At 39.4% G+C, this 23,283-nt stretch overlaps 1 protein-coding gene across 1 annotated transcript in view; it reads left to right on the forward strand.

Annotated features, from left to right (window-relative positions):
* FMN2 (formin 2) overlaps nt 1-23,283 on the forward strand; it is a 268,694-nt gene that overhangs the window by 135,876 nt on the left and 109,535 nt on the right. Inside the window, exon 8 of the mRNA XM_045818459.1 lies at nt 6,599-6,660. Coding sequence (XP_045674415.1) covers nt 6,599-6,660 — 62 coding nt within the window. The remainder of the gene's footprint in view (nt 1-6,598; nt 6,661-23,283) is intronic.

The raw sequence follows: 23,283 nt of genomic DNA on the forward strand, positions 1-23,283 counted from the left end.
TTCCTTACCCCGCCGGCGAGGAGAGGGCATGAACTGTAAATACGGGCTGATTTGCACTCCTTTTGTGTCTAAGCTTCTGCAGACGGGACGCTGTTCCCTTCCCGTGTACCTTAACCAAAATTAGTGCTGACGGCTTCCCTGCGGCTCCCTGTTTAGTTTCCCACGTTGCTGTCAGTGCAGCCGAAACTGTCACTGTCCTTTTTACCAAGAATGTTTTCAGATGTGCTTTGTCTAAAAACTTCTCAATCAAGACACTGATTTGGAGAGATACTAGTGAAATGTTTTTCATATGTGAATGTTGAAGGTGGACTTAGTAACGGTAATGATGATGACCCATATTTCCAGTGTTTGCTGTGGGCCTGGCGCTCCTTCCAGGAGTTTGACTTGTACGATTTACTCTCCTGCTACCCCCCATTGGGCGGGTACTCTTCTTCTTAGGTGCATTTTGCAGGTGAGGAGGGCGAGACGCCCTAGGTTATACTGGTAACAAGCAGTGGAGACGTTCGACTTCAGAGCCCACTGTGTACCACTGCCTTCCCGGGCTATTGGCCAGAGGATGGTAGGATATCATGCATTTTTACGTCTGTGTTTTATGTTTTGAACTATGAAGTTAGCTAGAGTTGGTTGTTTACGAAAGGGTGATCTCAAGGAATGTGTAGTTTGTTTAGTAAAGGTGGTTAATTCGCAGGAATACTCACCTCAGCCTGTCTGAACCTTGACCATGGAACAAAGGTGTTTCATGTTTGTGAGATGTATAACGATGTGAGATGATACATGTGTGTTGTTTTAAGCCCCTAAGCTTTAGTATAATTTGCTCTGCAGAAATGGATAGCTCCTACTCTTGGTCATAAATACCATTGGGTCTTCTACCTTTGGGGATCTCCACCTCTAGTTTAGCAAGTGACACCAGAGAGAAGAGGGATTAAGGCAAGAGACCACAGTGCCTGGGTTGAGTGTTCAGGGCTGACGGAGGGAAGGGGCCCCAGGCTGCTCTGGTCCTGTCCCATCGTGGGAACCCCAGATTTAAAACAAATCAAGATTGGAGTAGGTCGGGCGCTAACAGAGAATGTTCCGTGACTTACAATGTTGCGTTCCACAAGAGTGACCGTATCATACTGAATCACACCAATAAACTGAACTACTTTTATGGCTACTCAAAGTATGTGAAACATTTACAACTTTGACTAATACTTTGTGAACTTTTGTTTTACACGAGTTTCTTTTAACACAAGCTCTTCAAGTATGGTCCTGGCCCTTCTGCCCCGTTCTTTAATGGGAACACAGGCGCGGGATTCTGTTTCTCAAGGAGACAGTGAGACATACGTTATGTGGCACTCTAGTCTGTGGGTGACTTAATGTTAGAATAAGAAGCATGACTGATACACCAAGGCTGTGGTTCGATCTCTGGTCAGGGCACTTGCAAGAATCAATCGATGAATACATAGCTAAGTGGAACAACAAATTGATGTATGTTTCTTTCCCTCTCTCTCCCCTTTCCTCTCTCTCTCTCTCAAATCAGTAAAAAATTAAGCAACATGTCCCACATTTCCGGTGTTAAGGAAGGTGGCTATGGAGACTACTGTAACCGCAAAGACCAAATGTCCAGGGAATGCGAGGGGGATGCATGCCTGTCGCCTGCTTATGGGCCTGTGTGCACACTGTCATGTGTGTGGCACACAGCTGTCGCCTGTGCGGGTCTCTAACCTCTGGTTGTTTTGGATTGCTCTTTGTGTAACTCTTTTTATGGAACGCAACATTTTAAAGTCAAAAGGAAATAGATTGGTTGGTTTGAATATTTTATTTTGAGATATTTTTTAATACCCTAGGTTAATTCGACTATTTGAGTGTTAGGTAGGCTATATCACTCTGTATTTTGTAACAATATGGTTTAATGAAAAAGGCATTGGATCTTAGTGAGTGCGTACCCATAGAGATCATGCAAAAAATGCTATTTATGTTTGCAAGTTTTGATGACTGAAGGCAAATGTTTAATTCTGAGCCTAATTTCAATCTAGCACATTCTCAGCTCTGCCTCTAGTTTCTAACTGATTTGCTCACAGATAATATACATTTTAAAATTAATTACCTAAATTATTCCAAGGCTTCTTCAATGATCCTTTTTACTGTAAAATGGCTTATTCTATCCACGTGATCAACTTATGCTAATGAAGTTATTATCCCACTTGATAAAGCCTGAGAGAAGCTCAGTGTCTTCATCAAAGACACTGAGGAAGCGTGTTGATCGAAAAGCCAGGAAGAGTACTATATTCTTCTTCCTTATCACATCCTTGGCTTCGTCAAAAACTTTTAGGCTAAAAAATATAAAATTGCTGTCTGTTTAATCCAGGAGTGAATATTAACACATGGTCATTCACAAGTTTTTAGAGAAAATATGAAAATCTCCATGGGTTTTAATCCTGGGAAGTTAGACTACTTTACAAATAAATGAATCATCTTTTTAATGTGCATTTAAAAAATCAAAGTTTTTGTCCTGGCTGGTGTAGCTCAGTGGATTGAGCGCGGGCTGAGAACCAAGGGATCACTGGTTCGATTCCCAGTGAGGGCACATGCCTGGGTTGTGGGCCAGGTCCCCAGTGGGGGCACGTGAGAGGCAACCATACATTGATGTTTCTCTCTCTCTCTCTTTCTCCCTCCCTTCCTTCTCTCTAAAAATAAATAAATAAATCTTAAAAAAATCAAAGTTTTCTATCAATACCTTCTTCGTCCTTGTACCCTTCCACATAAAACAGAACAGATACTCCTGGCTTAATTAAAACAGCTTTATAAGCCCTGGCTGGCATAGCTCAGTGGATTGAGTGCTGGCTATGAATCAAAGTGTTGCAGGTTCGATTCCCAGTCAGGGTACATGCCTGGGTTGCAGGCCACGGCCCCCAGCAACCGCACATTGATGTTTCTCTCTCTTTCTCTCTTTCTCCCTCCCTTCCCTCTCTAAAAATAAATAAATAAAATCTTTAAAAAAATAAATTATTAAAAAAAAACAGCTTTATATACCTGCAGGGGGATAGATGGGTGGGAATGTGCTGGATCCCAGACAGTGGTGGGTGTTCCTGAGTGTCTCAGAGCCAAGAGTGGGAAGTGAGTGTGAAATCTTTGGCCTCTCATCAAAAGCATAATCACATTAGCATGCACTTGACTATTAGAGAATAAACTAATATGAATGAAAGATTCATGACTGACTTTTGAATTTATTTATGTTCTGCAGTCGAAGTCTGATGCTTGGTAGTTTAAATTTTGAGTACAGAAGAAAGAGTATAATTAAACACCCCATGGCGGTTTATCAGGCTGTATGCTTAGTTCCGGTAGTTTTCCCCTCAGGTTAAGAGTGCCAGCCCTCGATAGATGCAGTTGGAATTTTTCGCTTTGGTATGTGAGGGCACTAAAATACAAACAGAAAAGAAAGAAAGTTTGTGAAGTTTGGGTTGGATAATAAGGTGCATGCAGGACTATTCACCAACCACCTGCCGGATCCTTTTACTTGCTACAGCCTTCGGTCCCCACAAAAATCAAAGCAGTGCCAGTGTTTTCTACTATTCCCTTCCCTGCCCTCCCCACAAAGAAACCAAAAACTTGTCAAGTTAAAGAACATGAAATAAAGTAGCAGCAAATAAAATGTGAATTTAAGCCCAGTTCACTTTGATCCCGTGGTCTACGTTTCTTCCACTTCAGCAAACTATTTCATGAAAATCGTATTCCCCTTTGAGGGGATAGAGGGACTCTCTCGTCTTGATAGAATCTCAATATCCAGGTGTCCCCTTAAAGAAAGTTGAAATATTGCAAACCTGAGATTTCTGAATATCTTTTTTCTTGAATCCCATGCCACCTGAAAAAATTTTACACACATACATATGTATATAAATCCCTTACCATGGCTGTAAGTAGAAATCTATGTTGGGCGGTCCCTACCCATAACCAGTTGTTTGCAGCTTTGCAGGGCTGGGTAACTGAGTGTGTCCACCTCCAATAGCTCCCTTTCCAAAGCATGGTACTCAATAACTGTCAACTAGTCTAGTGAGCTAGGAGGGTCGCAGAGTTGTAAGAAATATCTTATATTTGTTGATTGCATGAATGCATGCGTTATATTATTTCCTTGATTTTGGAATTTTAACAGTTAAAACTGTACTACCTACTTTATCACAGATTTTAAAGGAGGGAGGGCCAGGAAGACACCACTAAAAATTTAGTCACATGAATTTTAGTCTGAATCCTGATTCCTAAAATATTAAAATGTGCTTTTTATACTGAAGCAATATAGCACCTCAACACCCTTAACTTTTCCCAAATTACATCTTTTACCTTTACTTCCCATCTAGAACTCTATCACTGCTTCATTCATCTGCCAGCAGCTAATCTTCCTTATTTCCAGCTACTTAAACATGACTCTATTGTTTTGTCAATACCACTGATTCTCACTGAATTATGTCAGCATCTCTCAAGTGTAAAGCCAACTATAGGGAAATTGTATGGAGTTGCTTTCTATTGAGGTTTTCTGTGGATGATTAAAAAAAACGAGGTTTCATGGGTTAGAAACTTGTGGACTTGCTTAGGGCCATATATCATGGTTAGGACTGTATGACATTTATTAAGATATTCTTCGGTAGCTGGTACTGCCTGAGTTTAAAAGGTGAGAAGTCTTGGTAGATTCACAAGTAAGGTTGCATGTGGGGAAAACTTGTAGGATTAATATTATGTTTTAAAATGATGGATAAAGGCAGAAGACAAGTGTATCTTTTATAAGTTTTCACTTGAGTATGAATGATTTTATTGTGTTTCTTTTTCTTGTTCCGAGAATGAAATTATACGCTAAGTAGACTACTAGCATTTCTTGTATGGTTTTCCCCATCAATCTCTTTCTGTATCGCCAGAGGAATGCAGAAATACTGGATTATTAGCTAATGAATTTTGAAATAAGACCTTTGGGTTCACTCTAAGATTTTCTTTAAGGGGTAGACTCCGTTCAAATCGAAAGGGAGTAATTTCATACAGGAACTTGCTAATGGTATTTGGGTTTTAGGCATTTTGTTACATCATTTATAGCCACATGACTTCCAGTGAAAGTCATTTGTTAATCACTTTTATTTAATTTTTTGAAATACTGTTAAAGTTAGTTGGGCTGTGTTTTTACTACTTTGAAACATTAGTCGGTCATATGTTTGCCTTATGTGGTCTAAAGAGTGAAAAGATTTGTCTGCGAATCCTAATCAAATTCTTAGATTGATATTTGAGACCTAATTTTTTGGAAATGGAGATAGCGGAATATTATTAGGATCGAAGTATCATATTCCACTTGCTATAATATTTGTGGGTGAATCACGGGCTCAGTTCCCAGCTCCAAGCAGAAAAGCTAAATTAGCTTGGTTAGCATTCTCACCCATCGTATGTTTCAATTTCCCACTTGTCTTTCTTAATTCTTTCTTGGGAGTTTGCCCAAGTCAACTAGAACATGGCTCATGTACTTGAAACTTTGAGAGGTAAGACAATGTAAAATGCCCCAGTTACCAAAAAACACACAACCAAGTTGTGATGACTCACTTTGTGAGTTTTCTTCCGAAAATCTGTAATCCCACAAGAGCTTCACTGGCTACTCAGCACATACCTGATCATGGCGAATTCACCTCATGTCTAACTAACATGTATGTAGGTAACACAGAATGCTTTCACTTTACCTATGTCCAAACTCAGCTACAAAACACACTGACTCCAAAATCCCTTACAATTCTCAGGCCAAAGAATGCATTTAAGAACATACCCCCAATGTTTGATTTTTGATTCCGTTTCTTCCTTGTATAAGCATGGGTAGTTTGTATATTAAAAGTGGATTTTTAAGAATGCATCTCTGCTAATCTCAATACCACAAGCCAAGAATTACTTTTTTAGTATAACAATTTTAAAATTATAAACCCTGGCTGCCATAGCTCAGTGGATTGAGCATGGGCTGTGAGCCAAAGTGTCGCAAGTTCGATTCCCAGTCAGGGCACATGCCTGGGTTGCAGGCCATGACCCCCAGCAACCACACATTGATGTTTCTCTCTCTCTCTCTCTTTCTCCCTCCTTTCCATCTCTAAAAATAAAGAAATAAAATCTTTAAAAAAATTATAACAGGAAATACATTTCTCATTGTATAAAAAGTCCACCAGTTTAACTATTAGAATGAACCTTTGTTGTATGTCTTAGATAAATAGGCAGACGTGTGCCATGGAAAACTAGGACGGGAAAGTAGCAGGAGTGATTTGCCTGATTTTCTGTATTCAGCACAGTTTTCAAATTCAGGCAGTTGGTTCTTGGAAGACGCTCACATTTATCTTTGCCATTTGACTGGGCCATTTTGTGAGATTTTGTATTTGTGGAGCAAATGGCAGCTCTGACCCTTAACCTCTGCCCCCGCTAAAAGTCCTTGCGCATGGTCTTTGTAGGGGGCAAGTGAATGCATGGAAGTTAGAGCCCCACACCCACTGACCACTGGCCATGAACCCTGGCTGTTTTAGAGATGATCATTGCTGCTCAGGATAGCCAGACACCTTTTCACAGCTGGCTTGTGCTAATGAACTTATATTCTTTCATCTTCTTTTTTTTTTCACAGCTGTTGTGAACTTGGACAATTCTGTGGTTGATCTGGAGACTCTGCAAGCTCTCTATGAGAATGTGAGTAATAGAAGGAATTTTAAGTGTGAGTATATAATACATACGCAATACTTGTAACTGTACGCATCTAGGCTCATTGCTTTAAGAAGGAAATTTAATCTGAGTATACTGAATGTATGTAAGTATAGATTTGTTAGAACGTTTTCTAGGAACATATTGGACAAACGTGTGGTTCATAGTTTTAAAGATTGTGATTCAAAGCATGCTGCACGTGAGTTCATTCACATTCCCTCCATTTAGCTATAAAATAGGGAATACTTCTGTGGAGGTTCATTTGAGTTGAGTATTGTTCCATGCACTGATGTGTTTAACCTTCTCATAGAAACTGTAGGTAGGTACATTTATTTTCTCTGTTTTGCACAGAGGAAATCTAGGCATGGAGAGGCTAGATGACTCGCTCCAGGTCACATAGCTGGCATTGTGCCATAGTTGGGATTCAGTTCTCTTTGGCTCCCTCTCTCTAGACTCCCACAGTTTATTCCACTGAGTGGCAGGGCACTCTGGCTTCCTCGCTAACACGTGTTATTTGTTGAATTTTTAATGATAGTCATATTCAGACTGGTGTAAAATAGACTGCTATACATATATATGGGTATATATTAATCTCATGATAACCACAGAGCAAAACCTGTGTAAAACACAAAAATAAAGAGAAAGGAACCTAAACACAGAAGGAAACCAGCAAATCAAAAGTGATCAAGAGAAGAAAACAACCAAAAAATTAAGAAAATGGCAATAAGATCATACTGATCAAAAATAACTTTAAATGTAAACAGACTAGATGTTCCAATCAAAAGACATAAGGTAGCAGAATGAATTAAAAAAAGACCCATTTATGCTGTCTACAAGAGACTCATTTCACAGTGAAAGAAAGATACCACTGAAAGAAAAGGGGTGGAAAAAGATATTCCATGAAAATAGAAGTGAAAAGAAAGCTGGGGTAGCAATGGTTCTATCAGACAAAATAGACTTTAAAACACAGAATGTAAAAAGTGACAAAGAAGACGTTATAGAATGATAAAGAGATCCATCCAAGAAGAGGATATAACAATTATAAATACCAACATACCCAATATAGGAGCATTTACTTATGTAAAGCAAGTATTAATGCATATAGATTCAGGTATTAACAGCAGTACAGTAATAGTAGGGGACCACCTCAATGGAAAATCATCCACACAGATAACTAGTAAGGAAATGACAGCCTTAAAGGCCACATTAAACCAGATCAACTTAATAGACATTTTAAGAACATTTCATTCCCAAAATACAAGATACACAGTTTTCTCAATTGCACTTTGTTTTTGATGTCACATTTTGTATCTTTTTGCTTTGTGTGTCCCTTGTTTATTCTATAGCACTTATAGTTAAGATTACTATTGTTATGTTTTAACCTCCATATAAGCTTTTTAAGTGATTGATTCACTGTGTTTATTATATATTTTCCCTTACCAGTGAGCTTTCCCCCCTGTATTTTCTTATTTCTGGTTATAGCCTTTTCAATTCTTTATAAAGAAGACCTTTAAAATTTTTGTAAAATCTGTTTAGTGATGGTAAATTCCTTTAGTTTTTGCTAGTTTAAGAAACTCTTCATCTCTCTTTCAATTCCAAATGATAACATTTCCAGATATGGTATTATAGGGTGTAGGCTACTTTCTTTCAGCACTTTAAATGTTTCCTGGCACTCCTTTCTGGCCTATAAAGTTGCTGCTGAGAAATCAGGTGATAGCTTTAAGGGGTTGTCCTTGTATGTGACTTGCTGTTTCCTTCTTGTTGCCTTCAAGATTGTCTCTTTATCCTTAACCTTGGCCATTTTAATTAAAATATGTCTTGGTGTGGGCCCATTTGGGTTTATTTTGTTTGGAACTCTCTGTGTTTCTTGTACCTGGATGTCTGTTTTCTTTCCCAGATGAGGAAAATTTTTAGCTATTTCTTCAAATATGCTTTTTGGCTCATTGTCTCTCTCTCTTCTCCTTCTGGAATCTGTGCAATGCAAATATTAAGAGTGCTTGATGTTGTCACAGAGGTCTCTTATACAGCCCTAATTTTTAAAACTTTTTTTTTGCTGTCCTGACTATGTGATTTTCACTATTCTTACTTTCAGGTAACTAATTTATTCTTCTGTATTAATTGATCCACTGCTAATTTCTTCTAATATATTCTTCATTTTAGTTATCATAGTGTTTACTTTGATTGCTTTTTATTATATTTTCTAACTCTTTTTTGAAGTGGTCTCAGTTTCCCTATTCTACTCTCAAGTTTGTTGAGAATCCTTATGACCATTTCTTTGAATTCGTTATCAGGCATATTGTTTATTTCCATTTCATTAGAGTTTTTCTGCAGAGTTTTTTCTTGTTGTCATTTGGAACATGTTCTTCTGTTTCCCCATTTTATTTGACTGTCTGTATTTGTTCCTATGAGTTAGATGAATTAGCTCTCTCTTCCCATTTAGAAAAAGTAACCTCTGTAGACTGTGTGATGGATGGTTTGGGCAGACCAGTTGTAGTCAAGGTGGGTATGTGCATAGCCTGGGTTGCAGCCCAGCCAGAATGAGTGAATTTCCTGTGTGCCCTTCTGATCTGGGTGGGGCTGCTTGACATGCATGTGGTTTGCCCTATTTCTTAATTGTTGCAGGAGCCCAGTCTGGGCAAGGCTGTGCTGAGTGCAGGTGTTAATAGCTCCCTACTAGTTCTGTACTTTCTCAGCCTTGGGGTAGCCCTATGAATTTTAGATTTCTTTTTTTATTTTGTAAAAACAAAAACAAAAACAAACCCAGTGTGATTTTGGTAGAGATGGCAGTGAACCTGCAGATTGTTTTGGGTAGTATCAACATCCCAACAACATTAAATCTTTCCATTCATATACACAAAATGTCCTTCTATTTCTTTGTGTCATCTTTAATTTTGCATCAATATTTTACAATTTTTAGTATACAAGTCTTTCACTTCCTTAATTAAGCTTATGCCTAAGTATTTTTTATGTTATTGTAAATGGGATTGTCCTCAAACTTCACTGGATTAATTTATTAGTTCTAGCAGGTTTTTATATGATTGTTAGGTTTTTCTATGTGTAAAATCATACTATGATGAAGCAGATACAATTTTACTTTTTCTCTTTCTGATTTTTGTCCCTTCTCTCCCCTCTCCTCCCCTTTCTTCCTAATTATACACCTAGTACTGTATTGAACAGAAGTGTTAAGAGTGGGCATCATTACCTTGTTCCTGATCTTAGTGTAAAAGCTTCCAGTGCTTCACCATTGAGTCTATTTGCTGTGTACCTGTCATATATGGCCTTTGTTATGTTGACTAATTTCCCCCTGTTGCTAGTTTATTGAGAGTTTTTATCATGAAGGGGCATTGAATTTTATCAAAAGCTTGTGATGACACACAATTTTATCCTTCATTTTGTTAATGAAATACATCACATTAATTGATTTTTATATATTGATCCATCCTTGCATCCCAGATTTAAATCTCTTTGAAATCAGTTTGCTGGTATTTTGTTGAGGATTTTTACATCTAATGCTTATCAGGGATATTGGCCTGTAGGTTTCTTTACTTGTAGTGTCTTTGTCTGGCTTTGGTATTAAGGCAATGCTGGCCTCATGAAATGTGTTTGGAAGTACTTCTTCCTCTTCAGGTTTTTGGAAGAATTTGAGAAGGATTGGCATTAATTCTGTTTTAAATGTTTGGGAGAATTTTCCAGTAAAGCCATCTGGTCATGGGCTTTTATTTGTTGGGAGGTTTTTGATTACTCATTCATTTTTCTTAGTCATTACAGGAGTGTTCAGATTTTCTTTTTCTTTTTGATTTAGTCTTAGTAGGTTACATGTTCCTAAGAATTTATCCTTTTTAAATAAGTTATGCATTTTGTTGGCTTATAATTTTTTATAGTTGTCTCTTTTGATCTGTTTTATTTTGTGGCATTAGTTGTTATAACTCTTTCATTTCTGATTGTGTTTATTTGTACATTTTCTCTTCATTATTCTAAGGGTTGTCAATTTTATCTTTAAAAAACAACTCTTAGTTTTATTGATTTTTTCCTTTTGTTTTTCTATTCTATTTCATTTAATTATGTTCTAATTTTTGTTAGTATACTTCTGTTTGCTAAGTTCAGTTGTTTCCTAAAGATGTTTCCTAACTTCTGATTTCTTCTTTGACCCATTGGCTATTCAAAAGCGTGTTGCTTAATTCCCACCTCTTTGTGAAATGTTCAGTTTACCTTTAGCTATTGATTTCCAGTTTCATGTAATTTCATTAGCAGAGATACTTGGTAAGATTTTAGTTTTTTTCAATTTGTAAAAACTTATTTTGTGAACCCTAACATGTGATCTCTCCTGGAGAATAGTTTGCATGTGCTTGAGATGAATGTTTACTTTATTATTGTTGGGTTAAAGATTCTGTATTTATCTGTTTGGTCCATTTGATCTACAGCGTTAATCATGTCCATGGTTTCTTTGTTGATTTTATGTCTGCTCGTTCGATTTATTATTCAAAATGGGATGTTGAAGTCTCCTACTGTTATACTCATGTGCTGCACACTGGTGTTTTGGTCAACACCTGAGCTCGTATTACAGTGGTCCCGTAAGATTCTATTGGAGCTGAAAAATTTCTGTCACCTAGTGATGTCATAACTTTGTAGCACAGCACATTGCCCCATGTTCGTGGTGATGCTCATGTAAACAAACCTCTTGCGCTGCCAGTTGTACAGGCCAGTGCACTTGATAGTGACAATAAATGTCTATGTTAATGCTTTGTGTATTTACTGTATTTCCATTGTTCTCATAGAGTGTACCCTTTCTAACTTAAAAAAAAATTGCTGTAAAACAGCACATTGTGTTATCCCAACAACAGCCTCAAGTATCTTAGGTTCACCGTGTCTCTTGGTTGCATTGTTTTTCTTGTGCTGGACTTAGTAACATGCTGCACAGGCTTTTGTAGCCCAAGAGCAACAGGCTGGACCATACAGTCTAGGTGTGTGGTAGGCTGTACTACCTAGGGTTGTGTAAGGGCACTCGGCAATTACACAACGAGAAAATCACTTACTGATGTGTTTCTCAGAACATACCCCTACCATTTTGTTGGCACATGACAGTATTGCATTTCTGTCTTTCTTTCCCTGCAGAGCTATAAATGTTTGCTTTATATATTTAGGTGCTGTGATATTGGGTGCACATGTTATATCTTACTAATTGACCCCCTTTATCATTATCTGATGACCTTCTTTGTCTATTACCGATAGATTTGGACTTAAAGTCTGTTGTGTCTGATACAAGTGTAACTGCCTCTGCACACTGGGTTACTGTTTGCAGGGAACTGAATGCCTTTTTGCATTCACTTACTTTCAGTCCATGTGTATCGTTACATCTAAAGGCAAATCTCTCGTACACAGCATACAGGTAAATCTTGTGTGTTTTTCTTAAAGGCCATTTAGCTACTCTGTGCCTTTGGATTGGTGAGCTTGTTGTTTACTTAAAATAATTATAGGTAGGAAAGTGTTTATTGCCATGTATAAAACTCTTTTCAGTTTGTCCTGTAGTTGTTTCTTTTTCTCTCTGTCTCTTTTTATGTTTCGTTGTTTGTTTCTTAGGGGGTTGTGGAAGGTATTCACATACTATAATTATTTTTTCATTTTCTTTTGTGTATCATTAGTTATTATACTTTATATTTCTAATGCTTTGACTTTCACACTAGAATTAAAAGTGATTTTCCTACCACTGTTTCAGTACTGCAATATTCTCTATTTGCCTAGGTATTCATCTTTACCAGTGAGTTTTATACTTTCTTATGTAGTATGTTGTTGTTGGGTGTCTTTTCATTGGAAGTTGAAATGCCTTTAGTATTTCTGTAAGACATTTCAAGTGATGAAAAACTCACTCAGCTGTTGTCTGTCTAGGAAAGTTTTTATTGCGCCTTTATTTTTGAAGGACAGTTTGGTTGAGTATAGTTTTTGCTCTTACAGTTGAAACTGTTCAAGTTAAAAGTTAGCTCTCAGAGTGATCATATATGCTTAATTAAATGGTAATTATCAGGTGGGGTGGTGTTTTCAACTGAATTCTTTCTTTATTAAATTATTAGTGTAGTGACCGCAATAGTATAATATAGTTTGGAGAATGTTACCATTGGTGCAGTTCAAATAAACTCAGACTTTCAGAAAGATATGTATTATATAATGCCAAGGAAACTATCTATGATATACTTATAAATTAATTGTTACTGTTTTACTTTTTACACAATTATTGAATATATTGCTCTTTTATGTGTATTTTCCCACTTATAGTATTTAGCATAAGAATTATTACATGAAAATGTTATCCAAGTATTTTAGGGCACTTAGTATAATAATTATATATGAACTATTGTTATAGTAATTCATTATAAAGTCCTTACACAGCATTTTCTAGAACAGATACATTTACATATTTTAAACTATTCCGTGCTATACAAGAAAAAATCAATTTGAGGAAAATGGTGATTGGCCAATGTGATGATAGAATTTTTTAATATTACTTAAAACATGGCATTTTCATGACAAAGTGCAGGAAATGAGGACACAACTCCACGTGGACACCTCACCGACGACATCCTGCCTGGGGTGTGGGCAGGCCTGAGGTATCCGAGGGACAGCAGGAGGGCCCAGAGGAAGCGGCGCCAGGGAGGGGCATGTAATCGGACACGCAGGGAAGGGACCAGCCCTGCTGGAGCCTTCAAGCATCTGTAAGATTTTGACCAACTCAGAGTAAAATGGGAAGTTAACACAGGGCTTGGATCAGAAGGTTCATGTTTTAGAAGAACCACTTTGACTACTGAAGACTAGAGCATGGACAGGCAAGGTGGATGGAACGTCAGAGACTGCTAGGAGTGAGAAGTGACAATAGCTTGGGCCATCGTGGAAGCAGTGGAGCTGGAGAGAAGGTTTGGGAAATAGTCTGAACAATAGGTCCGTAGAATTTGCAAGTAGTTTGCATATGCACTGTGAGAAAACAACCGAGGGCGGTCCCAAGGACTTTGGCCAGAGTGATGGGAACAGCAGGGCGCCATGAACTGGTATGTGGAAGTGATGGGAAAAATCTTCCTTGGTCAAGTTCAGTTCCAGTTATCCACCCATTCAATCAATGTGTGGAGGTAGGAGCTTCGAGGCAGAAAGTGGGACGTGGGTCTCCGAGTGTTGTTAGGAGGCTCTGGTCTATCAATCTGGTTCCAATTAGGGTACGGGAACTACAGAATAATGTAAACAAGGATACAAGGATATAATGAGTGACTTCTCTGTGACAGGAGCACACAAGGATGTGAAGATAACTGACTGGTACCCTGAGGCTGAGGGAGACTCATCGAGGAAGGATAAACTTGGGACGGGGCTCCTAAGGGAAAGAGTCCCTGAGGCTGGTGCTGTGCAGCTCTTCCTGGAGAAGGTGTGGCTGCAGGCCCTTGGCTTGCTGGGGCCACAGCCCGTCCTCTGTCCTTTGGCATCTGCAAGCAAACTTCCGGGCAGCAGGTGTGCCGCCGCTGGCTTGCAGGGTTCATGGCGCTGCATGGAGCATGGAGCCCAGCACACAGAGTGACCATGGGGACAGGGACCAGAAAACAAGCCACAGGGTACAGATGAGCAATGGCTGGTACAGGTGTACAGCGCATGGTATCCATATAAGGAATGTGGGAGTCACTGCGCCTAGGCTAGGACTTCAAGGCTGCCGTGAGGTTCTGCACATTCTGGGGGTACTACTGTGGCTGTGGCTGTGACAGAGGACCCCCAGATGTCCTCACGCAGCCACACTTCTGAGTCACCGTGTAGCAGGAGGAAGAAGCAGCAAATAATTGCACACCACAATCAGGGAGCAGAGCCCCCTTGCTCCTTCAGTGTCCCTCCAGCACCTCCTCCTGGCAGAGCCTTACATTGCGTTCACTGTAAAGGAAGAAATTCAAGAGCCCGTCCATTACCTACCTGGTAGAGGGTTCAATGGGGCAAATTGGGCGCCGAGAGTCAGTAACTAGCCCAAGCCGCAGGGAAGAGAGAGGACTGGGGAAGTTTGCCTTTATTCGGCATGGAATTCACAGGTAACTTGTCATCCCATATCGTGTGAGTGTTGCCCCTGTGAAGGCACCTCCAGAAGGAAAAAAGTGACATGTACATGCTTGAACTTGGCTTGAGTTCTCTTTGGAAATGTTTCAAACTTGATTGTGTTGGCATAACTACAGTTACTCACTTCAGGTCTGAAACAGTGTTTGAAAGGTATAGGAATGGAATCTTAATTCTGCCTCCCTCATTTAATAATAGTATTTGAGGGAACATTTAAGTTGTTCTATCTAGAAAATTTTGTCTAGAAAAAAGAAACTGGAGTGTAATGTTTAAACTCAGTTCTTTGTTATGAAGTATATGAGGAATAATCTATTTAGCATTCCATTACTTCTCCTGGAGGACGGAACAACGTAACTAACCTGAAACCTTTCCCATAAATGCACGCTTTCTTTTTTGGCCAGATGCTTAAATATCATTGGGCTGTTTTAAAGTAGTTGTATTTGATCTCTGCGAAACAGATGGAAGTATTTGTTATACAAACCTTATTTAGAATATAATCTTTTTTTTTTCTCTCCTAATTGCATCTGTTTGGCAGGGAGCTTTCTCTTCTAGATGTGAATGAATTTTGGGCAGTCTCCAAATCTAAACACACCCTAATTTCAAAAAGCACAATCCTGAGGGCCCGATTCCTGTTTACTGAGGAATCAAACCCTAGTGAAACTACATAGTTACTAAATACAGTACAAACTTCTAAGTTTTCAAAACCCGAAATGTTATAGTTTATTCAGGGTTTGTTGACTACTATTGAGTTCAGATAGTAGAGGCTCTTTATAAGTAGTATATAACATATACAATAGTTAGTTAAATATATCTTTTGCTTCTGATTTTTAATATACATATAGTCTCTACATGTGGCACAGTGAGTTTGTAAGTGGGCGGGAAGTGATGGGCTGGGGAATGGGGGAGTAGTTGAGGTCAATTCCTATTTTTTCTAGTGTGTTGAATAATCAACATCAAGTCAGAAACATGTCTTTAAAAACGTCTATGTATAAATTAGTTGAGTTGTGTTTTTTAGATAATAGTCCAATTCTTCCTTTATTTCATATTCAAGAAACAAAAAAAAATCTTAAATATTAAAATAAAACTAAACCGTGGAAGTGAATCCTATTAGAAGTTCAGTTGAAGAAAAAAAAATTTTTTTTAAAGGATTGGAAGGGAAAAAAAATCCACACCCCTTTGGAATTAAACAGCTCTAATCCAGTTAGAAGGAGGAAAAAAACCAGGTAGGGTTGAAAGAATGAGAGGTTTAAATTTACACCTCCCAGGATTGGATTTCACAGGCATCTTTTATGGTTTTAGTAACCTTTACTTAGGATGTAGTTGAGGTACCATAAACCTTAATCCGGGAGAAGGATAGGACGCATGTCACATGATAGCACCCTCACAAGTGCACACCGTATTACATTAAGGAAAATGAATTGGATTAACCATCTGTGTCCCCGTAACTTCCTAGAGGTATTTCACTGATTCATATTTTAAGCAGCATTTAGTGATTAACCTCCTCAAGCAAATGTGAATGGAGTATTGACTTTTTTTCCAGATAGCTGTTTTAAAAGGATCATACTCTCCTGTCTCATTGTTCTATTGAGCTGGTTTGTGGAATCCCTGCAAATAAGCTTATTTGCAACTCTAAATGTGCTTAAGGTGAATTTCAGAATTAAAAATGAAAAGCTTTAGATCTTGAATCACTTGCAGATTGACTCCGTAGCCTTAATAAAAACCAGGAATTACATTTCTTTCTTGTACATCGAGGATATGATGGTGTCTGCCAGCAGAAGCACTGGCTGATTCTCACAGCTCTGCTCCTTTTAGATAAACCAGCTAGCTATCTGCAGTGCATTCCTGGAAAATGAAAGTTAAAAGGATTAACACTGCTGCACTGGAAATAGGAGGAAATAAATACCACATGATTGTTCGTGTACATTTTTCATCTTGTTTTAATATGAGATTGTAATTTGGTGATACTCAAAAGGTCGACTTATTGGAGAACCGTTAACGTTTCTATGTTCACCATTGGCTTGTGCAGTTGATGGCTATTTGCTCCACGCAGGTAGGTTCTCTGAGCACTCGTTTTTCACATGTGTTTTTCGTTTTGCATGGTCTGGCTGTGCGAAACTATGGACTCTTCGCTGCACCGTCTTGCGGCAAGCTCCCAGCCATGTGCCCTCCAGCCACCTGGCCTCTCTGCTTCTCAGAACTTCCCAGATCCCACCCCTGGAACGGGAGCACTGACAAAAGCTGTTCGTTCAGAGAGGAAATTTCCACTTACCATCTCCTCCTCCTGAACATTACTGAACCTCTAGTTCTCATTCCCTCCTTCCTTAGGAATTCTCTGTCCTGAATTCTCCTGTTACAGACTCTTAAAGACCTTACCTTCAGAGCATTCAGCCGAGATAGTCCATGCATACGCACTGTTCTTTATTCTTCTCCTTTCCAATATCACAAAAGTTCTTTTTTCCTCAGTGTTATATTGCCTTGGGACGTAGTAAGCAGTACAAAAATTATTGACCAAATGAATGCAAACCATTATTTATGGTATATAACACTAGCCTGCACAAGTTCTCTTGAGTAGAATACCTTTTAAAATATCAACGTTTTGATCATTATTTTTTTATTTATTGGGGTGACATTGGTTAATAAAATTATATAGGTTTCAGGTGTACAGTTCTATAATCCATCACCACCCCAAGTCAAGTCTCCTCCCATCACCATCACTTTAATGTTGGCATATGTTTTGAGGACAAAAGAGTAACTGTGATCAGATGTTCCACAAAGTTAAATCTGAGGACCAGTTTTTACTTTTACACTTGAACCAAGGACTCTGGCTTTCTCATCATCGCATCAGAAAGCTGAGTGTCTAACTGTATATTGGGGTAACAGAACCCGTTACCCCAAGCTAAGTTATTGAGCAGCTTGGGTTAACTTTTCCCCAGCGTTTACCTATTTGCACATCGAGATCACTGTCTTCCGTATCGGTGAGGGAAGGAGGCTTACAGGGAGATTGGATTGAAAACTCTACAGCACCTCTCCCAGCTCCTGACCCCCTTCCCCCAGCCAACTGTTCATTTTGTTTTAAATTACTAGATCCAATACAGAAATGAACCCCTGAAATTTACTATGTCATGTAACATTGCAACATTTACTTTTTAGGCTCTTTAGGCTTCCATTGTTACCACCTAACCTTTCCTTTTGGAATCCTCACTAAGTGAGCTGTCTACAGAAGGATGAGTCATCCTGGATGTGTACCCGTCAGACCAGGCCATTAATTTTCAGTCCTGTGCATCCAATGCTTCCTTATTCTAACAGATATTTATAAGGTTTTCTTTACCATCCTGAAAAGAAATTGATGGGTAATTCAATCTACATATATAACTTAAATCATATAATGTCTGCAGTATAAAATAAAGTAGAAATCACAAAGTAATATATAATATTATATTATCTATTTAGTTATGTAAATGCTTAGAAATGATTGAGCCAGACGATATAATGAAGTAGACAGGTATTTGTCCTTTTATTATAATCACCTTGAAATGCACTACAGTAGCTGAAAGTGGCTTAATAGAATTTTCCAAAATGGCAAACACTTGGTAAAGTTGAAACATGTTTTTTGAAAGAAATGTCTGATGATTCCATTTCTAAAAATCCCATGTGTATTCAGGTATAGTATTTAACATTTAACTAAATATTAAAAATAATGTATAAAATTACAGTCTATATTAATACCCTGCGAAATACTTCATGCTGATGTTTTCTTTTCCAACTTATGTTTTCGTACATAGTGCACATCTAGGAAACGTGCTGGTTCCCACCCCCTGCTCCCAGAAGGAGAAAATACTTTGGTTGGGCAGCTAACAGATGCATAAATATTTAATTATTGTATGAGAATTCAAGTGCTAACTTTTAACTGAACAACAATTGAACACAAAATCTAAGGGACTTTAAGTCCCATCCCCTAAAAAGACCATAAAGCTGAGGTGTTTGGGGGAGGGGAGATGTGGCATCCATCTGTAGCTGGCAAGGGGAGCACACATGTTCATGGACTGTGCAAACTGCAGGTTGTTACCACTGATCTATGCCAAAAGGAGTCCCCAGTTTGGGGTGTATGAGGGAAGAGAGACTTTATTCAGTACAAATAGCTCAACTGTGGAAGAGCTCAGCTGTAGAACAGCCTAACTGTGACACAGCATGGCTGGGAGACAGCTCGACAGTGAGCGCAATCATGAAACAGCACGGCTGTGGGAGAGCGCAGGCCAGGTGGCTCAGGTGAGGCCGTTTTGGTGTCACAGCCCAGCTTTGTCGAGGCAGCTCTGCGCTGCTCTGGTGTTCCAGCTCGGGCTGGGGAAGTGCAGTCTCCCGCAAAACTGAAACAGGGGTGAAACTGGGGATCAATAAGGAAGAGTTCTTGTCCCCAGTTCTTGATTGGTCTGTTTTCATGCAAATGAGGTCTCCAAGTCCTCTCAGTTTGATTGATCCAGAAAAACACTGTTCCTATTGGTCACAATGGAGCCACTCTGATTGGTCAGTGAAAATGCAAATGAGGATATAGCTACACAACTCCAGGTGGACAGGGTTAGTCTTAGTCCTGTCAGCTGATAAAAGATCCTAGGAACTCTCTTACAAGGGTTGACTCAGATGGGGGGGGCGGGGCGGGGCACGGCACATTACTGCTTTTCCCTGAAGCACAGACCCTGAGAGGCCCCTGTTTAGCAATGATGACTAGACTCTGTTTATAAGCTCGAGCCCAGTTAGCCTCCAGGAGCCTTTCTTAACAGGCCCATTCATTCTCAGGGTCCACACACGGAGAGGTGCCTGTGCCAGATTTCACACTTCCCTGAGAAATTCTGGTCCAGCTACGGACTTACTGAAAATCACAGGCCTGTCTTTAATACGCATTGACCTGAACCTAAGAGATATCCAAGTTTTCTACTGTTTGGAAAGGGAGGAGGGGAGAAAGAAAAAGATCGGCTGCTATTGTCCTCAAATTATTTATAAAGTAGGTGGAGAATAAAATCTTAATAGATGAAAATTGTTTTTGGAATGACTTTTATGTGGGCTTAACTCTAGCCTTGATCCCTGCTGCTATTTTTTCTTATATTTTTGTTCTAAATGTGAACTTTGTTTGATAATGAAAACACTTGTTTGCTTCTCCCTTCAATGTAGTTTCTTTTAGTCCCTGAGGAGGTCTCCCCTCAAAAGAACATGAATCGCACATCCTTGTGTGTGGTGTTGAATTGTGAATTAGCACCCAGTCTGTCCTTACGAGCCATTTGTTACATTAATTCTTCTGTGACCTGCCTCTTATTTCATTAACACGCCGTTTAGCTCGGTAGAGTACAGCGAGTATTTCTTGCCCATTTTCTCTTTAATAACTAACTAACTACTCAGCTCTCCTGGGAGGACAGCGTCTTCTGACGCATGCGTACTAAGTATTTCCCAGTAATTTTCCATGATGGCAGGCAAGCCCTAGAGAGATAGTGCAGTTGGCTAGCAACCATGATAAATTATTCCATCCTGACGCCATAAATGTTCACTCTACCTCCTTGAAATCCCTGTATTCTGCTGATGCTAGAGGAATGGACTTATGTCCTAGAAATATTATAGTTCATGTAGAAGACTTTCAGGTTTGGCCTGTGCGTGGTCATATCAGCTAGAGATTTTTCAGTGGTGCTAAATATTGATTGTTGTTATAAGTACATGCTAAGAGCCTTGGTTTTTACTAAAGGTGGGTCGTGACTTGAAATTATGCATGAAGAGTAAATAGCATTTGATGTGTTTAACATATTAGCTTGAGAGGGTCGTCACCTTCCCTCCTTGCTGCCCATGATCGCAGCAACTAAAATTTAATGTGCAATGAAATAATTAAAGGAATAGTCGATTCTTTTAAGGATGTAAAACTCCTATCAAACTTATTTAGGAAGTTGAATGATTCCAGATGGTATCTCATGTGTATTTGGCTCTGGTTTTTTGTTGTTTATTTGCATGTTTGCCAATATATGGTTAAGTACTCGAAATTTTAGGTCCCTGAAGAGCCGTTCAGTCCTTCGACACACAACTTCAGTTTGCTGTGTGTGTGCGGCCGCTATTTTGCAAATCCCCCTCAGCCCTTTGCATTTAAAGATAGCTCAGTTTATTGTACCTGGCAAAGGACAATCTGGGGGCTATGAGATCTGAATGTATGTGCCCCAAAAGTGGATCTCTTGAACAGCTAGTTTTCAAGATTAGAGGAAGTATGCATTCACAAATAGTTTACAGACCACCCATAAACTCTTGGATGTGTCATGTTCAGGAGAATCTTTTAAATTGTTTTTCACATAACGCAAAAGTATCTCCCCTTAAAATAGCTAAGAAATTCCCAGTCCAACATAGTAAGTGCTGTTTCACCCATAATGTACCTTACATACAGATTTCTCCCCCAATCAAATGATGGCCGTCAAGTATGTAACTAAATAATTGCACGTGATGAGTGCTAGGATAGAGTTCCGCGGAAAAAGCAGGATAGCTGCTGAAGAGCAAACAGGTCTTGGGGGAGCTGGGATAATCTCCATAGTTAGGCAATACTTAGAGTTGTTCTCCTGAGGTAGAAGGCGATGTGTTTGAGAGAAGAGTTGAGATGTTCCCAGAAGATGGAGCAGTTTGATCAAAGGTCTAGACGTGAAAAACTATCATGTATTTTGGGTGAGAGTTGCGGTCTCTGGAAATTAGTACATAGGGGAATTGGAGTTGATGCTGGGGCAGGGGGTGATCAGGATTTGTTGTCATTGCTATTGAGTTGTAGGAGTTCCTCATGTATTTTAAAATCAACCCCTATGAATATACAAAGGTGAGCAAAAGTAGGTTTACAGTTTATATGGAAAACAGTACAATAATTATTAAATAATATAAGAATAAACTCTGTTCTGTGTGCTCACAACTATAAACCTCCTTTTGCCTCACGCTGTACTGTCCCATTCACTTGGTTGCCTGTGAAGGCGTCTGCTCCAGGACTTTTGTTTGTGGGGAGTTTTTTGGTTACTGATTCAATTTTGTTAGTAGTTATCAGTCTGTTCAGATTTTCTCCTTCTTCCTGATTCACTCTTGGTTGTTTGGATATTTCTTTTTTTTTTAAGATTTTATTTATTTATTTCCAGAGAGGGAATGGAGGGAGAGAGAGAGAGAGAGACAGAGAGAGAGAGAGACAGAGAGAGAGAGAGACATCAATGTGCAGTTGCTGGGGGCCGTGGCCTGCAACGCAGGCATGTGCCCTGACTGGGAATCGAACCTGTGATGCTTTGGTTCACAGCCTAAGCTCAATCCACTGAGCTACACCAGCCAGGGCCTGTTTGGATATTTCTAAAAATCTATCCATTTCTTCCTGGTTGTCCTATTAGTTGGCATATAATTGCTTGTAGTGTTTTCTTATAATCCTTTGTATGTCTGTGGTATCAGTTGTCACTTTCACTTCTGATTTCATGTATTTGGGGCCTCTTGCTTTTTTCCTTAATGAATCTGGGTAAGCAATGATCAATTTTGTTTATCTTTTAAGGAACCAGCTCCTGCTTTAATCCCTTTAACAGGAGTCTTGTAATGCTGGTTTGGTGGTGAGGGATTCCTTTGACTTTTTCTTGTTTTAGAAATTCTGTCTTTCCTTTGATTCTAAGTAATAGCCTTGCTGGTTGGAGCAATCCTGGTTGTAGGTATTCGCTTTTCATGTTGAATATTTCACGTACTCCCTTCTGGAATGCAAAGTTTCCATTCAGAAACTAGCCGATAATCTAGCAGAAACTAGCTGTACAAGGCAGCTCCCTTGTACAGAGCTAATTGCTTTTCTTTTGCTGCTTTTGAGATTCTCTCTTTGTCTTTGACCTTTGGCATTTTAATTATGGTGCATCTTGCTGTGGGCCTCTTTGGGTTCATTTGACTTGGTGCTCTCTGTACTTCCTGGACTTGTATGTCTACCTCCTTTACCAGCTTAGGGAAATTTCCAGTCATTATTTCTTCAATCCCTCTCTGCCTCTCTTCTCCTTCTGGTACTCCTATGATGCAAATGTTGGTAGGACTGATGTTGTCCCAGAAGTTTCTTAAACTGTCATCACTTCTTAAAATTATTTTTTCTCTTTTTCTTTTTCTTTTTGCTGTTTTGTGTGGTGGAGCCTTTGGAAGAGGCTCGGACCCGGTGGGTGAGTTCATTGTGGCAGGGTCTCAGAAAATCACAACCCAGGAAGCAGCATCAGCCAGGGTAACAGAGAGCTCAGATTTGGCACCTGCCTCTGCTGTCCTGGCTGGGTGGAGGGGGACCTCCACAGAAGAACAGTGGCACCTGCCAGCACTTCTGTCCCTGGAGAGAGGTGATCTGACCCCTGTCCCTCTATCCCTTGCCCTTAAGTTACTCAAGTTAGTTCCCCCCATATGCCCTTGGTGCTCTTTGAGCTGCTGTCCTTTTGCCAGAGTTGAGAGCGAGTAGGTTTGTGAACAAGTGAATCTACGTGTGGCCTTGTAAGAGCGTAGCCTTCGCCTCCAGCAGCCCTCTTTCCTTCCTGGATGCAATCCCCACTGGCTTTCACAGCC

The sequence above is a fragment of the Phyllostomus hastatus genome, unplaced genomic scaffold, assembly GCF_019186645.2.
Source record: "Phyllostomus hastatus isolate PE091 unplaced genomic scaffold, TTU_PhHast_1.1 phas_contig_148, whole genome shotgun sequence".
Classification (NCBI taxonomy): domain Eukaryota; kingdom Metazoa; phylum Chordata; class Mammalia; order Chiroptera; family Phyllostomidae; genus Phyllostomus; species Phyllostomus hastatus.